At 43.1% G+C, this 21,472-nt stretch overlaps 1 protein-coding gene across 1 annotated transcript; it reads right to left on the bottom strand.

Annotated features, from left to right (window-relative positions):
- Positions 1-353: 353 nt before the first annotated feature.
- On the bottom strand, positions 354-21,224 carry LHX3 (LIM homeobox 3). The gene is made up of 6 exons (XM_053373630.1): positions 20,885-21,224; positions 8,220-8,391; positions 6,144-6,346; positions 4,571-4,722; positions 2,088-2,259; positions 354-1,544 (listed from the first exon to the last, which is right to left on the bottom strand). Exons 1-6 carry the CDS (start codon positions 20,952-20,954, stop codon positions 1,153-1,155), a joined length of 1,161 nt encoding a protein of 386 aa, XP_053229605.1. The 5' UTR covers positions 20,955-21,224; the 3' UTR covers positions 354-1,152.
- Positions 21,225-21,472: the final 248 nt, after the last annotated feature.

Raw genomic sequence — 21,472 nt, 5'->3', positions numbered from 1 at the left:
AACATGGAGGGGGAGTGGAGCAGAGAAGGCCAGGGCTCACAGTTATTGCAGGGGGTTGGATTAGATGACCCTTGGGATCCCTTTGTGTCACCGCTATTCCTGGCAACTATGCCAGGCTCCCTGACATTGCACAGAAGAACCACTTTTAAAAGGAGTAACTTGAAAAAGCACACAAACCCCATTTCCCACTCCAGGAGATGAATGACACATACAGACCACTGATCTCTATGAGCCTATGATAAAATGAGAACCGGTTCTGTAATTAATACACCTTATTCACAGCATGATGGAAATAATACAGCTAGTAGCCTACAAATTAGGGCCACCTTGGCCATAAAAGAAGAAAGAAAGAAAGAAAGAAAGAAAGAACATTGCATCATTGGCATTTGAAAACCTATGTCTTGGGTGCATGCATTTTTTTAAAAAAAGGAAAAAACCCATTCTCCCTCCCTCCCTCTCTCTCTCTCTCTCTCTCATATTCTTTTAAGAGTTTTCTTAGAAGGGTATTTCCTCAAAATATCTCACCTCTTGGAAGTATTCACACACACACACACATACACACACCTTTCTTTTCACTGTGGAAAGCAATTTTGAAGCTATGTAATTTTTTCAAGAGCTTCTGATAGGCCTGGGATGGCAGAAAGGCCACTCTTTCCACTGAGAGATGTATGGAGAACAGTGTTATTTAAAAAAATAGAAACAAAAACAAAAACAAAATTAACATCCCTCCCCAGACACACATATATCTTATGGAAAGCACAAGGTCTGTTAGGCGCTCAGCCGCACAGCACCCTGTACAGAAGCTGCAACCATCCTTAGGGGAAATACCGAAACTTCCTGGCATTTCCCCTAACCATTTGGTGCCATCAGTAGGGTTGCCTGGCCCTGTGGTTCAATGGCAAGTGGCCCAGCCCAGGAATCACTTCCAGACTGTCAGTCAGGCCCAAAAGGCATCTTGGTCCATCTATATATTTTTCCACACATGCCCCTAATATGGGGCTAGTCCTGCAGTTGGGGCAGTGGATGTTGTAGGAGGATTTCCTCCATCATCTTTGCTGGCCGATCCCAACGCCAGTTGAGATAACATTGTCATTCCATTTTTTAAAAGTCTCAAGGGAGCGCGCACACCCTTGCCAGATGTGATGGGCTCCATCAAAACTGGGCATGATCCACTTCGTCCAGCCATGAGGCAGGACTCGCAGGGAAGTCTGGGTAGCCCCCGCTGCTCCCTGTGGAGAGGTCCGAGCTGGGTCCATTCCCTGCCAGCACCCTCATGGGCTGGGGCACTCCCTGTCCGCTCTGCCCCACCAGGCTGAGGCCACCATCAGGGTAAACCAGGCTGGACATCAAGGGCTGGTGGCCAGGCAGGGCCTGCAAAGGGCTGGTAGGGCGGAGGTCATGATACTGGTCTGGAACCGGGAGTCCACTGTGCTCCAGGGAGAAGCCTCCATTGCCCCCAGCCGGCCGCCCCAGGGCAGGAGAGTTTTCCCCAAGGCTGCCATAGACTCCGTTGGTGTGGCTGATCTCAGAAATAGATGGTTCATCTGGAAGAAGGGGGAAAGAGAGAACAGCTTTATTTTTATTTTATTTTTACAAACTTTGTTGAATTAAAAAAACAACAACAATCACCAAGCATAACAAATTGTCTTCCAGATGCATGTCCAGATGTTGCACATTGCAGTGTGTTGGGCTAGATGGCCCGTGGGATCTTTTCCAATTCCTTACCCTCCAAGTGTCCCTATTTTCCAGGGCCAGTCCCAGATTTACAGAAGCCATCCCATATTCAGATCTGAGTCCTGTTTTCTTTGGAGAAATGTTGGAGGGTATGGAGTTATGCAACACCTGAACCAAGGAGATACAACCTCTAGAAGACATCTGAAGTCAGCCCTGTATAGGAAGTCATTTTTTAAAAAATGCTTATTGTTTTATTATGTTTTCATATACGTTGGAAGCCACCCAGAGCGGCTGGGGCAACCCAGTCAGATGAGTGGAGTATAAATAATAACATTGTTATTAATATGGAATAGAGCGTCCCTATTTTCATTGGAGAAATATTGGAGGGTATGCAGTTCTACAATTCTATGTACCTGTGAAGGAGACCTCAGCGTCGCTGTCTGGACCCTCTTCCTGGATACTCTCCTTGTCGGATTTAGAGTTCCCTCTTGACCGCTTCATGTTCCGGAAGTATTGCCCCCACCTCTGCCTCCCAGCGTCTTTCTTGAGCCGCTTCTCTTTCGCTCTCCGATTCTGGAACCAAACCTGAGGAGGCAGCCAGGGGAAGCTCTTAAATCTGCAACGTTTAAGTGCTCCTGAGAAAGCCACTACCATCCTGGGAGCTGCAATTCACCTCTCACTGCAACATGGACATTTCCCCAGAGATGTCCATCTCTCACTTATTTTTATTTTTCTGAGGGTTGGGCATCTGCTACAAGTTCAAGCTCACATTTACAATATACAAGTTCAAATCAAATCAAATCAAATTTATTAAAACGGTCACAGACCAGATTAATATACAAGTTTATATTGACCTCTGAAGTTGTGGGATTCTGTCACCATAGAAATGCTATTAGTTTCCATCAGGTATAGGTATATCTGTTGAGTATAGGGCGGTATATAAATGTCAATAATAATAATAATAATAATAATAATAATAATAATAATAATAGTAATAATAATCCTAGCATATGAACTTGATTCTTTAGTGTAGCAGCAACTACACTTTGGAACTCCCTGCCTCTGGATATTTTGGCACCTGCTCAAACATTCATGTTTAGACAAGCCTACCCAGATGCTTAGAAAGTTTTGTACATTTTCAAGTACTGTTACTTGATTTTATTGTTTTATCTTTTTGTAAACTGCCTTGAAGGGTCTTTTTTAACAACCAGGTGGTATTTAATTTTATAGCATAAGCAAATAATATATTGAAGATGCACCACTTTACCCTGGCCTTGTGGCAGTAATTTGTTTTAAACTTTGGGGGGGGGGGCGGGAAGTATTCAACTAAGTTTTATTTAGAGTAGATATGTTGGAATTAATGAAACTACCTTAGCCATGGTCATTCATTCCAGTAGGTCTACTCTGAGAAAAACTTAGTTGAAAAAAAGCCCTATGTTTTTAAATTGCTGTAGCCTTGTGGTGAAGGGCAGGGAAGACATTGAATAAATAAATATTTATTGGTATTCCTACCTCCAGTTAGCCATTCATTACCTCAAGGCAGTGGCGTAGCGTGGGGGGTGCAGGGGGGGGCCACACCGGGCGCAACATCTGGGGGTTAGGGTTAGGGGGCGCAAATTACTTGCCTTGCCCCGGGTGCTGACAACCCACGCTACGCCACTGCCTGAAGGTGTCCAAGCAGTTAATTTTTTATTAACGGTTAATTATCCAAGCAGATAAATAATTTTATTTATCGCTTTTGCATTACACTACAATTCAAAACATGCATGTAATAGGACAAATAGACAATATTTAACAGCACATTTAAATGCCAAATTGCTTTGATGAATTTATTGCTGTGTTTGCTTTATTTGCATGTTATAAGGATTGCAATCTTTTGTTGTTCTTAATGCCATTGTGATTATTGTGCTTTGAGTTCAACATCCATTGTTGGAAAAGCAGAACAAAAAATATCAAAGCAAAGCAAATATTTATATTAATAATTGTTTGTTTGTTTCATAAAATTTATACACTACTCAAAAGTAAAAAAAAAACAGCACCCAAAGCAGTTTACAAGAAGATAAAACAATAAAATCAAGAAAAATCTAAAACATAGAAAAGTAGATTAAAATCTACAACAACTTTCTAGGCATCTGGACCCCTTTGTCTAAATGAGAATCTTTTTAGCAGCTGCCAAAAAGAGTACCGTGAAGGTGCCTGCTTGCTTGATATCCAGAGACAGGGAGTTCCAAAGCTACCACACCAAAAGACCAAATTCTTACAAAGCTATAATTATTATGTGGCACCTATATTAGTACCAATTCTGCTGATTGAAGCAGTCAAGAGGGCGCATGATGGGTAAGGCAATCTCATAGGTAAACTTGTCGCAAGTTGTTAAGGTTTTATATATACTAACACTAACAACTTGAACTTGGTTCAGCAGCAAATCAGCAATCATAGCGGATCTCTGAGCACAGGTGTTATATGCTGACAAGGCACCAGTCCAGCCAGCAATTGTGCTTCAACATTCTGCAGTGGCTGCAGCCTATGGATCAAGCATGAGGGAAGCCCCACAGAGGGCTCAGTGCAGTAATCCAACCTTGAAGTAACCAGTGCATGAACTACTATGGCAGTGCTTTCCCAGTTCAGGAATGCCTGCAGCTGTCGCAGGTGGATGACAGTCAATATTAGTAACATACCAGCAACTATTTTGCCAACCCAGCACACACTCTTCTCTCTCTTTCTCTTTATTAAACAGTTTATATACTCTTAACTATTATGGTCTCTAAGCAGTTTGCAAAGATGCAATTCAGAATCAGTAAAAAAATATATATATAATCAAACATTAGTTAAAATGCTTGCTGGAAAATGCCTGCTCCCTCCCTTGCCCCACCCGCCCTCAGTTAGGGTCACTCACCTGGACCACCCTCATATCCAGGCCGGTCTCGGAGGAAAGCTGTTCCCTCACATGCCGGGCCGGCTTGGGGGAATTGTTGTATGCATTTTTCAAGGTCTCCAGTTGCTTGGCTGTGATTGTCGTGCGGGGTCTCTTCGCTGTGGACTCTGCTTCTGCAAATGTCCCCAATAGACAAGGCATCAAAGATCCCAAAGCTCCAGGAGCCACAAACCTATGACCCTAAATCAACCCCCAGCCCATCCAATTCTCTGGATTGTGGGTTTTGTTTTTGTTTTTTTGGTTTTTTAAAGAATTCTTTATTGTTTTTTCCATATATCCAAAATAATACAAGCAAACATTTTTTCCGCCCCTAACCTTGTCTCCCTACCCTCCTCAGAAGAAAAAGTGTCTAGTAACTTTTATGCGCATGTGTGTGTACATGCATGCCCCTCCATAAATTTCCAATAGGCGGTTGAAAGCCATATTCCTTAGATATTAAAAATGAAATAAAGCCTGCCCAAACTTTTTAAAAGTCCTTTGTTATGTTGTTTTTCCTTCTTGTTCTAATTTCACACATCTGTTTTTTTCCAAATCTGAGCTGTCCATTCAATCCACATAGCTCTGGAAAGAGTTGGCCAGTGCTTCATTTCTCTGGTCTCTTTTGAACTAATGGTATAAACAATTCAACATAAATGGGACTGAACTCTATAACAAATCCTGCATAGTAGGAGACTGGACAAGGTGACCTTTGGCATCCCTTCCAAATCTACAATTCTACGATTCAATTCTATGGAATCAATTTACTAATTGTACTGTTCATATTGTACTATTGGAAAACCTGGCAACCTAAACTTGCATCTGTTATTTCTTCATTAATCCCAATATCACATCACCTGGATTTTTTCCCAGCAAGGGAGAAATAATTTGGGAATCCGAATATTTACACACATAGTGAGATTTTTATACCAATAATCAGCCTCCATTAACCCAATAAAATAAACTTTGTCAAATTTTTACACAAGCTGGATTTAGTTTAATCAAATAGATAGTTTTATTATAAAAGCGTATGTAAAAATACAAGCTCTGAGGCCCTTGACAAAAACTGAAAATTTATTAAACACAATGGATAGAGGCGGGGGGAAGAGTTAAATGGTACTCTTTATTGCTTAATGTAACTTACGGATCTATGGAACCCCTTCAAACGATATGGGAATCAGATATCAGCACACAAATTCTTCTAATGGATTGGAATAAAATTTAGGAATCAACACCTCCAAAATCTGTTTCCAATTTTCTTAGGGAAACTGACCAAGTGACTCTGGCTCTGCCCATTTCCATCATATACCCCCTGACAGATTCCCCCTGATAGAATGTGGTCCTCAACAGAAAATACATCACCCACCCCAGGTGTAAAGAGAGGTTGGAGAACTTTCAAAGCAGATAAGAAATCCATGTGACAATGAGTGTGCCAAGACACTCCGTACTAGGGGAGGCAACCCCCTCAAAGTGAGCACCACTTTGTGACCATCTATGGTGAAAATGCTCCATAAATATTGGAGATGAAATAACAGGGAGCCTTCTGGGTGCGACCCACCTCTCTGCTTGGCTGTCTCGTAGTCAGCTTTGCAAACCAGGCGACTGTCCTCCATGAGGTAGAATTCGTCCCCTGTGGCCAGCTGCCGCTTGCAGACAACACAGGAGAAGCAGTGGAGGTGGTAGACGAAGTCTTGGGCTCTCCGCACAACCTGTGTTGGAGGAATCCCCTGTTGACAGGCTGCACATTTGGTCCCAAACCTCCTGTTTGGTCATTGAAAGGAAGAGAGCTTTAGTTATGATTCTTGCATGGCAGAGGGTTGGACTAGATGACTCTTGGTACCCCTTCCAACTCTACAATCCTATGATTCTGTAAATTAATATGTTCTGATTCCTTCCTTGAAATTTTCCTATCATTGCTGAAGAAACTACATTCCTGTTGTGGTCCAGGATAATTTGCCTTGCGGGGGTTGGACTAGATCAGGGTTTCCCAAACTTGGGTTTCCAGCTGTTTTTGGACTACAACTCCCATCATCCCTAGCTAGCAGGACCAGTGTTCAGGGATGATGGGAATTGTAGTTCAAAAGCAGCAGGAGGCCCAAATTTGGGGAGCACTGAATTAGGTAATCCTTGGGATCCCTTCCAGTTCTATGGTTCTATGATGCAAAGAAGATGATCCCATAGTCAATTGACAGCTCCTGGATGTACTTATTTATTATTTACTTATTTCATAAGATATTGTATGCTGCTCAATTGTAAAAATAAAAAATAAAAAAATCTCATAGTCATTTTACAAAAATGATAAAGCATTAAAATGATCACTAAGAAAAATTGGCAATAATGTAAGAAATTCAAAAAGTTAAAATAACCAATAGACTAAAGACAAATTAAAACTCATCTTTAATTAAACAACTGCAGCAAAGCCTCTTGAAATAAATCAGCAGGGACAAGTTTTCTCTCATAAAATTTATACATTGCTTGATACTAAAAAAAAAGCCTCACAGCTGTTTCCAAAAAGATGAAACAATAAAGTTACCAATAAGAAGAATTAATAACAATTTAAGACTTTTGAAAAGTTAAAATAATAATAGACTAAATTAAAACTCACACCAACTTTCTCAATGTCTGGAGAGGTTTGTCTAAACAAAAAAATGTTTTTAGCTGGTGCCAAAAAGAGTACTCTGAAGAAGGTGCCTGCCTGATATCAATAGACAGGAAGTTCCAAAGTGTAGGTGCTACCACAGTGAAAGATTTGAGAACTTACAAATGGGGAATTTATTGTACAATTCTGCTGTTGAAGGGGCCCAAGAGCATGCTGGGACACCTTCCCAAAAAATGGACACAGAGTGAAATCTGGAGTCATGCGCACTCATCCCCCTGAAAGTCCATAATGCAAGTGCAAGTGGTACAGGGAGCTGGCTGTCTTTATTCATGATGGGAGGGGAATTCTGTCCATGCCCAAGCAAAACCTGGTTGTTGCAGGTGGATCAGGCCAAAGGGGGCCCATCTAGTCCAGCATCCTGTTCTCACAGCGGCCAAATGCCCCCAGAACCTAGGAACTGAGATAGACTGCCTCTGGACCTGGAGGTTCCATTAGAACATAACAAGAGTCTGGCTGCTGGATTGGGCTAAAGGGAGTCTATGTCATACAGCATCCTGTCCTCACAGTGACCAACAAGCCCACAAGCAGGATCCAAGCGCAACAGCAACTCTCCGGTTCCCCACCACCTGGTGTTCAGGAGTATACTGCCCCTGGGCATGGAGGTACCACTGTCATCATAAACCTGGCCACAATGAGGACTGGTGGCTGGACTAGACAGGCCACTGGCCTGATCCTGCATGGCTCTGCTGGTGTTCTTATGCCTCCAATGGACAACTCTTTCTTTGGCTTTTGCAGGATATGAATTGGCCTGAGTCCTACCTCCAGGCAAGGCTTGCAATTATTTAGTTGTGATTCCTACATTGTAGGGACTTGAACCAGGTGGCCTTAGGAGGATTCCTTCCCCTTCTGTGATTCTTTGATTCTGTGACTTTATTTTGTTGCACAGGGGGTGGATCCCAACAGGGATCTCCCCTTAGGAAACGCACTCCCTTGTGGCCCATTTGATCCCCCTCCTCCTCCACCCCCAGGACTCACTTAAAGAAGTCCTCCTTGCAGTAGACGCTCTCCCCGCGACTGAAGCACTTCTCCGCTAGCTGGACTTGACAATCACTGCACTTCAGGCACTTGCTGTGCCAGTGCCGGTCCAGCACCTTCAGGATGAAGCGGTCCACAATGTGCTGGTTGCACCCTGCGCATAGCGGGACCTCTGTCGGGGAGAAAGACACAGAGACACCTGTCAAGCCAGGTGTTTGCAACCTTGCAACGGGTTTGATGCAGCAGCAAAAAGGGCTAATGAGATTTTAGGCCAGAGCAAGGGAAGGAATAGTACTGCTCCATTCTGCCCTGCTCAGACCTCACCTGGAGTCCAGTTTTTGGCACTACATTGCAGTGGGCTTAACTAGATGGCTTTTCGGATCCCCTTAGTGTAGGACGGAGCGTGAGAGGTGGGGGCGCTGAGTTTTTTTCTGCGTTGCACAGGGTGCTGCTGAAATTTGAGAGCCCAAAGTCTGCCACTGGCCCCCTTCTAGAATGCTGTGATCCTTTAGCTGTGATTCCTGCAGTGCAGGGGGCTGGACTAGATGGCCCTCATGGTCCCTTCCAATTCTGCAATGCTGATTCTAATACATTAATGATTTTATTTATAAAAAAAACCCCAAACTATTTTTAAAGCATTCTAAAAGAAGTTTAAAATGTTCTCCCAGCCACTGATCTCAAATGTTGCCAGAAACAAAGACTTTCCTTTCAAACTCAACGATTCTATGATCCCCCAAAGGCCTTATGGCCGGTAAATACAGTGATAAATACATAAATAAAAATTAAAAACATAATAGAATATATCCTTTACAGGTGTTAAAAAGAAAACAACCTGGTGATTTTAGAGACATGCAGATTAGTTCGCTCAATTCAGTAATTGAGTGATTAATCTAGGCATGTCGCTCTCCCCTCACTTCTGCCTCTTGCGCGCCCAGTTCTTGAGCGGTCGCACAGCGCCTTGGGATGGATGCCGGTGAGCCTTTTTCGGGGTGGGGGAGCACAATGTCTTTCCTGCCCCCCCTTCACTTCCACTGGGAAGCGAGCCGCCCACTGGCATCCCCAGGAACTGGGAGGTGGGGAGACAGAGAGAAATGGATTGTTTAAGGAGCAACCCGATCCTAAGGCACGTTGGCTCAGAAGCAAGGTAGCAGGATCATGGCCTTGGCAGACGGGGAACCTGTTGCATTGCTCACTTTTGCTGTGGCTTCCTCCGCCGCCCCCATTTGCCCCCCCCCTTTTTAAAGTATTTTTCGATTTTCCAAGGGGGGGTCTTCCTCCGCCCTCCCATTGGTCTGAACCCACACACGTCGCCTTCCTCCTCCACCACCGCTATCAAGTCCCATCAAAAAAACGAATCAAGTCCCATCAAAATCACCGCCAAAAATAGGAAAGCTAAATTATTGCTGTTGATTTTTCCTTACTGGTAATTTTATGGTTTGTGTAAACTGCTTTGAGGATGTGGGTGTTGGGTGAGTTTTTAAACAATACAGCGGTGTATAAATTTTACGAAATAAATATACGATAAGGATTCCCTCCCCCACCGCGCGCGCGCCCAGTCGTGGGCAGGGTGCAGAAACAAATCAAGGCTCAAAATGTGGTTTTAAAACATCCAGCCCTGCCTCGTTTTTGCCTGGAACTTTCCTTGCTTTTCCTTCACGTTTTGTTTCTTTCTTATTTTATTCTGTTGTTATTATTATTACTCTGTTATTTGTTTGTTTTCCTTTCTGGAAATTTGGGTTTCGACGAGTTTCAAGTGCCTCCCCCGCCCCCCTTTTTTAACACAAGGCTGGTTTTCGTTTTCAGTCGTGGCAGTCGTCATATCCCCGAGAGTATTTTTGTGCGTGCTACTGATTTATTTTAGATACTTCCTTTCCTTGAAGTTTTTTCTGTCGAAAGACGTCAGCGGTTCAGATGCATTGCTTTTGACACAGCGGTTCGGGATTTTAGGACTCACCTTAAATTTAGGATCGTGTGTTGTTTTAAATGTTTTTTTAAATACTGGGTTTTAGTGCTGCAACCCGCCCTGGGACCTTAGGGTGAAGGGCGGGCAATGAATAAATTCATGATGATGATTAATCTATTTGACGTTTATTGTTGTTTTAACTATCACAGTCGCATCAACCACAGGAATACACACACACACCAAAATTGAGGAACAGCTTCAACCGAAATATGCCTTTACATTAATTTATAGCAAAATAATATGAAAATGAATGAAAACTGTTGTTGTTGTTGTTAATTCGCATTTACCTATATCTATATCTGTAAAATTGAAAATAAATCCTATTTAGAAAATTGAACAAAACATAGTGCATAATTGGAGGAGTGCGAAAAAGAGAAAGTTTTTGTCTTTCTTAGTTCAAGGAGACACTCAACTAAACATATGAAGTGTTGTTGTTGTTGTTGTTGTTGTTGTTGTTGTTGTTGTTGTTGTTGTTGTGAAGAGGATCCAAGCTTGAAACCAATCAAGTTTTCCCCCTCCAGGGCCAGAACTTGACTCCACCCTCCACCAAAAAAGCCGGAATGACTTATTTGCGTGTCCGTTTCTACACATGATTTTCTTTCTCTGGGTTCCAGACACGGTTTGTGAGAAGAGCAACCAACAGCCAGGACGGGTCATTTCTTAACCTTTTCTCACGAAAAGGAACCACAAAGACTCTGTGACTGATTCCTGTACTGCTGAGGGCTGTACTAGACGATTATTTGGGCCCCTTCCAACTCTGCTATGATTCTATGAGTCTTCGCAAACGAAATAAATAAAAAAATACTTTCCAAAACAAAATAACCTTCCCCAAACGAAAATTTAAAATTCCCCAGGTTTAAAATAATAACAGTTCTCCAGCTTGACCCTAACTAGGCTCAAGTCTCCTCACGGGGGCGGGGACGGTTGGCTTGATTTCTTTTTACGGTTTTTAGTTCCCTTTTCGCCGGAGAGCAGCTGGAGAAAGGTTCAGGCGCGAAAACGCCCCCGCCCCCGCCCCCAATCACAAGCCGATGCATTTACCAGGACGGCGATAACTCAGTTGCACGGAGCAGTAAGACTCTCACAGGAACCCTTCCATCCTTTCTTTAAAAATATGATATTAATATACAAAATAAACCACAAATAAATAGCATAAATAAATAGTTACCACCACCACCCCATTTTAGCTATTATTGGGATTTTTTCTTTAAGAAGGCAGAAAACACTCCGGTCCAACATTTTCTCCGCTGCGACTAAAACAATCCTGTGTGTACGACTGGCCGATTGGCATTCATTCCCCATTTTACTTTTTAATTACGGTATTATTATTATTATTATTATTATTATTATTATTATTATTATTACTGAATTTTTGATGCCATTGTAAATGCAAACACAACTTAAAACTCAAAATCGAAAATCAAGAACATCTAAGGAGACATTTCTGTATATACCTGAAACCCACTCAGTTTCGGAGAAGGTTACATTATAATATGCTGATTTCCGATTATTGATATTCATTGTTTCTCTTTCTTTATTATAGGAATCAGCTGGCCATGGGAATAATAATAATAATAATAATAATAATAATAATAATAATAATACGGATTGATAGAACCAGGCCATACTATATGATGCCTAAAATCATGCCCAACAGCATGGAAATTATGGGGGGGGAATTGTCCCCTTTTTGCCTTTAGCTTTTAAGATATTTTTTCTAATAACATAATATAATATAATTAATATAATATGCATTATACTCAAACATATAATCAATTAATAAGTTTATTGTTCCAGCCAAAGGCCATGAGAAGTCCGTAGCAATATATTCATAAAATAATGCAGAGCATACATATATGATATAAACCAACATCCATTGTGTAAGATAAAAATCTGAAATAGATTTCCCCGTTAAAGTGGTTCAGTTCTAGAGCTTATTTTGATATTTTTTAGGCACCCCTGTTTCCCTTTTCAGCCAATTCCCTACGTTTGTGTTCCTTCTGCAAAGTAGTCGTTTATATGATTTATATTAACCGTCCACCCAAATGCGATTGTGCAAATATATATATATATATATATATATATATATATATATATATATATGGTGGGAAAGGTCCAATTCGGCGGAGGGGCTCTCCAAATCTTCCTCCCTCGCAAGAAGTTTCTTGGCGGCCCCGATCCACCGATCATTCTTTTCTCTCTCCCGCTCAGCCAACACCACCAACCCCAGCCCCTTTCCGATCTCCCCTTTCCGAGATGGACAGACAACTCTTTTTCGGACGTCTCTCCCCCGCACCCCGAATCTGGAGGAGGGGGAGCAAATCCGAAGACAGAATTGGGGGCGCGCTCCCTTTTCCCTCCTTCGCAATATTTTATTTGGGTGGGGACTTGTCTCCCTTCAGATGAGCGCGCCCCCCATCTTACCTCTGCGGGCCAGGAGGGCGAGGAGCGTCTGGGTGCCGACGGGGGGCTCCATCCTGCCGCACCTCCAAACTGGGCAAGGCGGACGTAGGAGACTGGGGGGCGGGGCGGAGAGGAGAACTGCGAGAACCGCCCCTTTAAGGTGCGCGGTCGGGGGAAGCCCAGCCTGCCCGCTCACGTCCCCGCCCGCCGCTTCAGCACCACGGACAGCGACAGTGCAGCCGGGTATTTTGAAGCAGGAAAGCCGCTCTGAGTTTTGTTTTACAATCAACGTGTATACGTTTTACTAAATTTTACTAAATAAATAAAGGCTCGGCGGAAACATAAGGAACATACAATTAGCAGAGAACTAAAATGTTGTCTTAAAGGTTTCGTAAGAACTAATAAGAGGAGACTGAAATATTATCATCAATATTTCACAATAAGAACTCAAAACATCCCCTGAATGTAGTAGCTTGGCTACTGGGAGTTCCAGCCGAAGCGTTGCCTCCCTGAGTGAGTCCCTGAGTTAGTTTATTTGCTTCACAGTACACCGTGAAGGAGCCCCTTTGGCGCAGAAGACGAATGGGGGCCTAAGTATTCCTGACAGGTGGCCATCCAACCTCTATTTTAAAACCTCCAACGAAGGAAGTTTACGCTTTTTTAAAAAGTGGGGGATCAACCTGTTATGCTGTGGAGAAACTGAGTTTTGGGCGTATCGAGGATCCCTGTTTTCAAATTGGCTTGATTTTCATTCGTGTATTTCTTGTGAGCCGCCTTGAGACCCAAGTGGTCAGACGGATTAAAATATACATAAACCTTACCTTTTTTAAAAAATACATAACAATAAAGGGTTTAGAAATCACTCAGTCACTCGATCAATCAATCCTTTTTTTGTTGTTGTTGCTGCTGAAAGAATCCATCTATCTCTTCGTTTTCTTTCTATTATTTATTAATTAATTTCATATTTATTTCATACAATTTACACACTGCTTTGAGGGGGGATACCTCAAAACAGTATCTACAAAAGATGATATGACTGAGAAAAAATTGGCAGCGAGAGTTTGAAACTTGCACAGAATTGAAACGCTATAATAGGTTAACATTATTTCTATTATTAATTATTAATTAAGCATATATTATTTATTATATGTGTATCCTGACTTTTCCCTAGACTCCAGGTGGCCACAAATTAAAAGGCAGAGAAAATACAAAAAGTTAAAAGCGTGCAAAAGAATACATATAAACCAGCCTGACAGTTTCATGGGGACTTTTTGTGATGTTCTGGAACAACAATTTCAAACTTTATGCTGCTTTTAACCAGCTGTGACACGATTTCTTTATGCACTTTATCTTTGGTTTACTATGTTTAATAATAAAAGAGAATGATAATAAAAACATGCAAAAAGTAATCGTTGAAAAGGGAACTGAACTCTTCTGCATGTCCTTATTAAGCCCTTGCTCGGACTTTGCTCCCATGGACGCGAGACCCGTTGATAGATAAAAGGCACTTAGACAAAAGCCCCTGCCCCCGCCCAACTTTCTGCAGCTAGAAATCCTGCCCTTTAGGCTCTATTACTCCCTGAGCTGCTAGTTTTCTAGCAGCAAGGGCCAGTTTTACCAGCGTTATAAATGCCCCGCCCCCACTGGCAGACCCCAAAAGGCAACTTGGCTGGTCCTCAAAGGCACTAATTCCTGCATTGCAAGGGGTTAGGCTAGATTACCATTGGAGATCCCATCCAACTCTGTAGTCCTATTACAGTACCTCCAAAGGTGGTGGATTCTCCTTCCAAAGGAAACGCAGGAAGAAAAAGGAGCGCAAGGAACAGGTGCCCCCCCCCCACACACACAAAAAGGACGGCCCTTTGCTCTGGCTAGAGGCGTCTTCCACTGCCCATGGATCAATGGGTGGGGGGTGCCTGGGGAAATCAAGGCGAGAGCCCAAGATCGATGGTGCACAGCAGGCAGGTGGGGTCGAGGAGTTCCCCAGAAGGAGAGTGAGGAAAACAGGCAGGAGAAGATGGATAGGGGTGTTCCTCTGGGAGGGGCCAGGGAGGCCGGACTCCGAAGGGACCTGGTCTTCGAAGGTCCCGGTTTGCCCCTAAGTGGTCCCGAAAGTCCAAGCCTGGGTTTTCCCGTACACAGAATCATAGAATTTTAGAGTCATAAGGAACCCCCAAGGGCCAGCTAGCCAGAGTCCCTGGGGCGCAAGAATCGCAACTAAAGCACCCCATGAATCAAACCAGCTATCTCTAATTTTACTTGGACTATGTAGATTGCTGTCAGATTCTATCTGATAACGCTGCATTTTGCAGAATCTTGTGTAACCTTTTTTTTCTTCTTCTTTTTTTGGAAACTAAATACACATTATGTGTGCAGTGCAAAATATAATTTATGTAACATAAACATTCTGCAAGTCTGCTTTGACGCCATGTGGATGACAGCATGCAAGGACTATTGCTACTAATTATTTATTAACTTTATTTACCGCCTTTCATTAAGAGACCTCGGGGCGGCGTATAGCATAAAACAAAGAATACATTTTAAGACCAATTTCAGTTACTTTAAAAACAATGTTGCTGTTTTACTTTTGAAAGTATTAATTTTTCCTATCAGTAACTTCATGGTTTTATTCTTCTCATAAACCACTTTGAGGCTTTTAAACCATTTAAACCATTAATCTGAAATGAAGATTATGAAATAAATAAGTGATAAAATTACATAGTTAGTTATTCGGTTTATATCCCACCCTTCCCCGAAGGATATAAATTGAATACTTAATAAATAATAATAATAATTTTAATAATATCAATTTTGGGAAGCAACTGGGGTGTGTGTGTGTATTTAATTGTTTTAAATGATTGCTTCCCCCCCCCTCTCTCTCTCTGTTTACGCTGCATTTTGTTTGTTTCTATTTTAACTGTAACCTGCCTCAAGTTCCTCTCGGGGGAAAGGCTATAAAAAGGGATATACATACAATAATACCTATTATTATTATTATTATTATTATTATTATTATTATTATTAAATAATATGTTCGCCTCACTGCTAGGCCGATCTCAGCGTCTAAAAAGCGGCATCTCTCTCTCTCTCTCTCTGTTGCCTCATGAGCTAATCTCAGGCCCTTCATACTGTGTGTTGGCAATATGCAAAGTTATTTAAATTTAATTTGCTAATGGGTCGGAGGAAGGCAATTTAATCAGCTAAAAGGTTCCCCAGCTGGATGAGTTACTGCCCGTTATTCTCCAGCCTTTCCTTTTGGGGGTCCTTTTCCTCGAAGGCAGCATCCCACGACGCGTGGGGGAGAAAAGCACCACGACTCTCACCCAGGAAGGGCAAGCTGACCCCACCTCCACCCCAAGAATTCACGACTGGGAGACACCCATGGCCCTCTTTTGGATGATATGGGGAAAGGTGGCAAAGTGGGGAGGGGGAGGGACAGAGGGAGAACACTAGAATCACAGAATCGTAAGGCTGGTAGGGACCTAAAGGTCATCTCCACCCCGTTGCCCCAAAATGTAGGAATTCCAGCTAATGCATCCTTGACAGATGACCATCAAACCTCTGCTTAAATATCTCCAATGAAGGGTGGGGGTCCATCACCTTCCAAGGGATTTGGATGGCTTTTGCAGTCAGATTCTGCCCACCCCCCAATGTTTATTGGAATCGCCAGGCTGGGTGCTGAGAAATTCTGTGCAGCCCAAAAGCTTTCCAGTGCTATTCTGGGCCACCAGAAATCCACCATTCTGCTTTACCTTTTACCCCCAGGGTGTTTGCAGCTCCATTCCTCCAATTGCAATCTGGTTTAACTTGGGGGGGGGGGCAGAATTAACTTGTACTCCACCCTGGAAGCTGTTGGTGAAGGATGGGTAATAAGTCCAATGAAATCACTGCATTATGTCCTACCTAAGATTATTTTCAACCTGCTGTAACAAGATTTCTTTCCCTTTATCTTTGGTTTATTTTATTTATTAATAAAATTTATATTTTTTTGAAAGCCCAAAATGGGGTTATGGATGGCTCACCCCTGAATTTCAAATGTGTATTTTTGACTTAGATCCAGCCAGACTTTTTTTAAAAAAAACAATTCTCAGGACAGAAAATTCACTGTCCCATTCCAGTTCCTTAGAGTGTATTTAAACAAGAAGAAAAATGGAAGGCGAGTAGCTGAGAGTCTAAGTTATCAGAAAAGGCCAAACATCCCAAACCCCAGAAAATTAAACATGGAGAAATAGAGTGGAAAAAAATCAGTTGGATTTGGGGGGGGGGAGTCTCAAGATGCCCCCGGAGGCAGAGGTCTGCCTTGCATGGGATGGCATCAAGGCCATAGATCTGGCAGACACTCCTGTTTTCTTCCCTTTTAATTTGTGAAGGCCATTTAAAAGTATTACATGTCTATTGGCAGACCACACTCAGCAGCCCAAAAACAACATCTGCTGGACCCTTGAATCCCATAGAGATTGCCAAAAGGATTTACTCTCCAGGAAGGACAAGGCCAGGAATTGCGCACTATGATTCTGGCTGTCCATCCATTCTATCTGGTGCAGAATTCTCATGCCTAAACGTACACAAAGATAATTGTGCTTAACCTAAGCTACCTTGCAGGGTTGTTGTGGAAATTCAATGAGGATTAGAACCCGGGAGATAACCAGGGTTCAGATCCCCACTTGGGCATGAAGCTCACTGCAGGACATTGGGCTGATTACTGTCTTCTCTCAGCCCTACCTACCTTTCTCATAAGGTGGCCAAGGTGACCAAGGGTCTGGAAACCAAGCCTTATGAGGACAGGGCTCTCACATGGAAGATGGAGCAAGCTTGTTTCTTCCTGCTCCAAAGGGTAGGACCTGAACCAATGGCTTCAAGTTACAAGAAAAAAGGAAGAATTTTCTGAGTGTAAGAGCTATAAACCAATGGAACACACTCCCCCAAGAGAGTTCCTTGGAGGTTTTTAGTGAAAGGTTGAGATTCCTGCATTGCAGGGGGTTGGTCTAGATGACCCTCAGGGTCCCTTCCAACTCTACATTTCTATAATTCTACTGTTTTGGGTATTCAGTGAAGACTAAAACCTGGGAGAGGCCAGGATTCAAATGAAGCTCAATGGTCCATGAAGCTCAATGGGTATGAACTTGGTGGTCTGTCACTGCCTCCTCTCAGCCTAAGCTCCCTTGCAGTGTTGTTGTAGGGATTAAACCAGGCATAGGCAAACTTGGCCCTCCAGATGTTTTGGGACTACAACTCCCATCATCCCTAGCTAGCAGGACCAGTGGTCAGGGATGGTGGGAATTGTAGTCTCAATATATCTAGAGGGCTGAGTTTGTCTATCCCTGGATTAAATGAAGAAAGGGAGAGAACCATTTATGCTGAATTGAGATCATTGGAGACAGAAAAGGGAGGGGGGAATAGAAGGCAATAAATAAATGAATAGTGCAAAAGGGGGCAATACTTTTAAGTCATTTTAAAATTGTACTTTAATGCTGAAATCTGCCCTGGGCCCTTTGGGAGAAGGGCAGGTAATAAATAATAATAATAATTTCAATTCAATAAGTTTATTGCATTAGGCAAAGGTATTGACAATTTCATTGTGATTTAGCAACCTACCAGCATAGTATTAACACTGTAGTGCAGAACATACAAAGAATCCTAGAACTGTAGAGTTGGAAGGGACCTCAAGGGTCATTTATTTATTTATTTATTTATTTATTTTATTTTCTGAAATTTATACATCGCTTGATTGTAAAAAACAAACAAATTCAAAATAGTTTACAAAATGATAAAACAAAAGAATTAAGAACAATTCACAACCATACTTTAAAACATACAAAAACATAAAATACTAAAACCAATTTAGATTACCTCCACTCTCTAAGCATCTACAAACAAAGAATGTTTTTAGCAGTCACCAAAAAGAGTTCAGCAAAGGCGCACGCTTCATATCAATAGGCTGGGAGTTCCAAAGTACAGGTGCTGCAACACTAAATGATCAAGTTCTTACAAATTTGGAATGGGTATCATGTGGCTCAAACATTCTATGGTCTTTAAAATGTGTTTGTGGGTGGGGGTGGGGGTGTTGGTTTGTTTTTGCTTTTATTATGTATTTTGTTTTCTCATTTAGTATTTTTATGTTGTGAACAACCCTGTGATCTTCAGGTGAAGGGCAGTATACAATTAGTAGTAGAAGTAGTAGTAGTAGTAGTAGTAGTAGTAGTAGTAGTAGTAGTAATTCCACTGCTCAAAATGGTTGAGTAGGCATGTGCTGGGTAAGTTGCCCTTGTAAGTAAACTGGTCCCGAGTTGTTAAGGGCTTTATATACTAACATTAACACCTTGAGCGCGTTGCAGAAATCAGTAGTGAAGTAACCAATGCATGAACTACTGCGGCCAGCCTTTCCCGGTCCAAGCATAGCCGTGCAACCAGCTGCAGTTGGTAAAAAGCACTTCTGGCAACTAAGGCTTCCTGAGCTTCCAGTAATGACAGAGCTGGATTCAGAAGCACCCACAAAGTGCAACCTTGCTCCTCTATGGGGAGTGCAAACCTACACAGGAGAGGCAACTCACCCGTTTCTCGGACTCGGGACATCTAAGCCAACCTCCTGTAATGCAGGAATTGCAGACATCCAAATAATAGTAATAATAACAACAGTGACAAAAATATTTTTTTAAAAAAATACACTTAATTTGAAAAGCAAATAACAAATGAATAAAAAAAGAATGTTTTTTTTAAAAAAACATCAAATTCCTTGTAGTGCAAGCCTGACCAACTCTACTCTAAAGTAAGCCTCATAGAGTTAAGCGGAAAGCGAGTGCAGGGTTGCGAGGCTCCCAGACCCACCACCTCTGGAAATTGTCCCCATTCATTTCCTTTGTCCTATTTTATTTTATTATTTTATTTTATTATTTATTTGGGGGGGGGAGTTTAACTTGGCGCCCAAAAAGTTTAACTTGGCACTCAATAGGGGTAACGTGTGTGTGTATTTCAAGGGATAAAAGGGTCACCTGTTATTAATTGTTATTGTTGTTATTATCATCATTATTATTTCTTCTTTCTGCCCCCACACCCCAAAAAGCACTCCCTAAGGAACAGGCAGGGAGGGCCTTTATGGAGGAGAGAAAAGCCCCCGAAGGAACGAATTTTTTTCCCCTTCTTTCTCCTCCCCCCCCCCAAATTTGGTCTTATGTCCACACACAAAATAATTACACCCTTCCCCCAAAATCAGGTCCTCCATTTATTTATTTACTTCTTTATTTATAAAAATATTTATGATTGGCAAAAAATATTTGAAGGACTCCTAACCTACATACCCCGCCCCTCTCCGCCTATGTTTCTTCTTTCTTGCTTTCTTGCTTTCCTTTTTTTTTACTTCTAAAAAGGAATTTCGATTGCTTTTGTACCATCCGAATAGAAAAAACGATGCGACAAGCGGATTGGAGCGGGGGTCTCCCCAATGGATCTCCAAGAGACACAGCTCGATCCCCCGCCGGGGAGGATGAATTTTGGAAAAGGATTCCCTCCGTCGCTTCTCAGGACAACCCGCCCCCTCCAGCACCAAAAGAATATTTAAAAACAAAACAAAACAAAATGAATGAATGAATGAATGAATGAATACAATGGCATCAAGTAAATAAGGTCGCTGTAGAAAAAGGCGGAAGGAGATGCAAAGCCTCGAAAATTTCCTTACAGGAAATCAACCATAATTAGGAGGAGAAATTAATAATAGTTGTTACAATAGTAAGGATGATAGCAGTGATAGTCATAATAGCTGTAATAATTTGCAGTAGTGCAATAAAGATGGTAGTAATAGTAACAGTTGTAATAGAATCAGTACCAATCGTGCTAACAGTTCGGAGTATAATAATAGCACCAAAGAATAGCAACATCCTGACTGGACCCCCGGCGCCTCCTGCGCTGCTCGGCCCTTCTCCAAAGAGCGACTTGAGGCACCTGCAGTCCACCTGCCCTCACCGGAGCCCCCAAGTTGTAGCAGCGCCTTCCTGGAGCTCCAACTTCCCATCCCGGCTAACACCGGTTGCCTTAGATCTCCCCGCAAGAAGGACATCCCCGCAGACCTGCTGGACGCTGCGCGCTCTGCAGGTTTCTTCTTTCCTTCTCTTTCTTTAAAACCATTCCTTTCTTCCATTCTGCCTCCGTTTCCTTCAAAGTGCTTCTCAACCTTTCCTTCCTTAATTTATCTTTCCCCGTCTCTCTTCCCCCCCTCGGACCCCCAGGCCAGATGGCCGCCCCAACGGCCAAGCCTCCTCCTCCTCCGCGCGCCTCCGCCGCCGCCGCCCCGTCGGGTCCCCCTTACCTGCATTCCGGCCGAAGGCGCAGGCCTCGGCAGGGGCCGCTTTCTCGGCCCGGGCTCGCTCCAAGAGCATCGTGCTGGGGCAGAAAGTGAGTAGAGGTCCCTGTTGAGGTTTCGGGGAAGGGGAAAGGCACGCAAAGACACCCAACCTCAGAGGGAGCTCTGACGGCCAACCTGGAACTCCCGGCCCTGCTGCTGCGGGTCCTTTTTACATTCCCTCCGCGGAGCCCGGGCTGCGTCAGGTCGACCTCTGGCTGTTCCCTGCGATGCTCTGAAGGGTTTTGGGTGGGGGAGAGGGAGGGGGCGACAGGACTAGCAGCAGCCAGGGATATCCCCTGGCAAAGCTTGTGGGCGTCACTTGAGCGGAGCCCCCTCCCCTCCCCAGGGGGCGCTCCTCCTCTTCTCCCCTCCCCCTTCCCGGGTTCACTTCCCATACCAAGAAGCTTCCTTAACATAACAAAGCCCCCCAGAGCCGTTGGCAAGCCAGGCGAGGCGCCGGAGTTGTCCGCGGTGCTGAAGGGACGCTTGGCGGGCTTTTATCCGCCACGCGGGCTGGCCTCCCCTGTCCGTCCACACATGCGGCTAGTCCTC

The sequence above is a fragment of the Podarcis raffonei genome, chromosome Z (genome assembly GCF_027172205.1).
Source record: "Podarcis raffonei isolate rPodRaf1 chromosome Z, rPodRaf1.pri, whole genome shotgun sequence".
In the NCBI taxonomy this organism is placed as follows: Eukaryota; Metazoa; Chordata; class Lepidosauria; order Squamata; family Lacertidae; genus Podarcis; species Podarcis raffonei.
This window is presented reverse-complemented; position numbering and strand designations above follow the sequence as displayed.

What these genes read in the sequence shown, in the direction of transcription:
- LHX3 (XM_053373630.1), bottom strand. Translation starts at nt 20,954, where the DNA reads ATGCTCTTGGAGCGAGCCCGGGCCGAGAAAGCGGCCCCTGCCGAGGCC. An exon ending in TGCAAGGAGGACTTCTTTAA is followed by an intron (nt 6,347 to 8,219) that starts GTGAGTCCTGGG and finishes ATGACCAAACAG; the next exon opens with GAGGTTTGGGACCAAATGTG. An exon ending in CGCTGAGGTCTCCTTCACAG is followed by an intron (nt 1,545 to 2,087) that starts GTACATAGAATT and finishes CCCTTCTTCCAG; the next exon opens with ATGAACCATCTATTTCTGAG.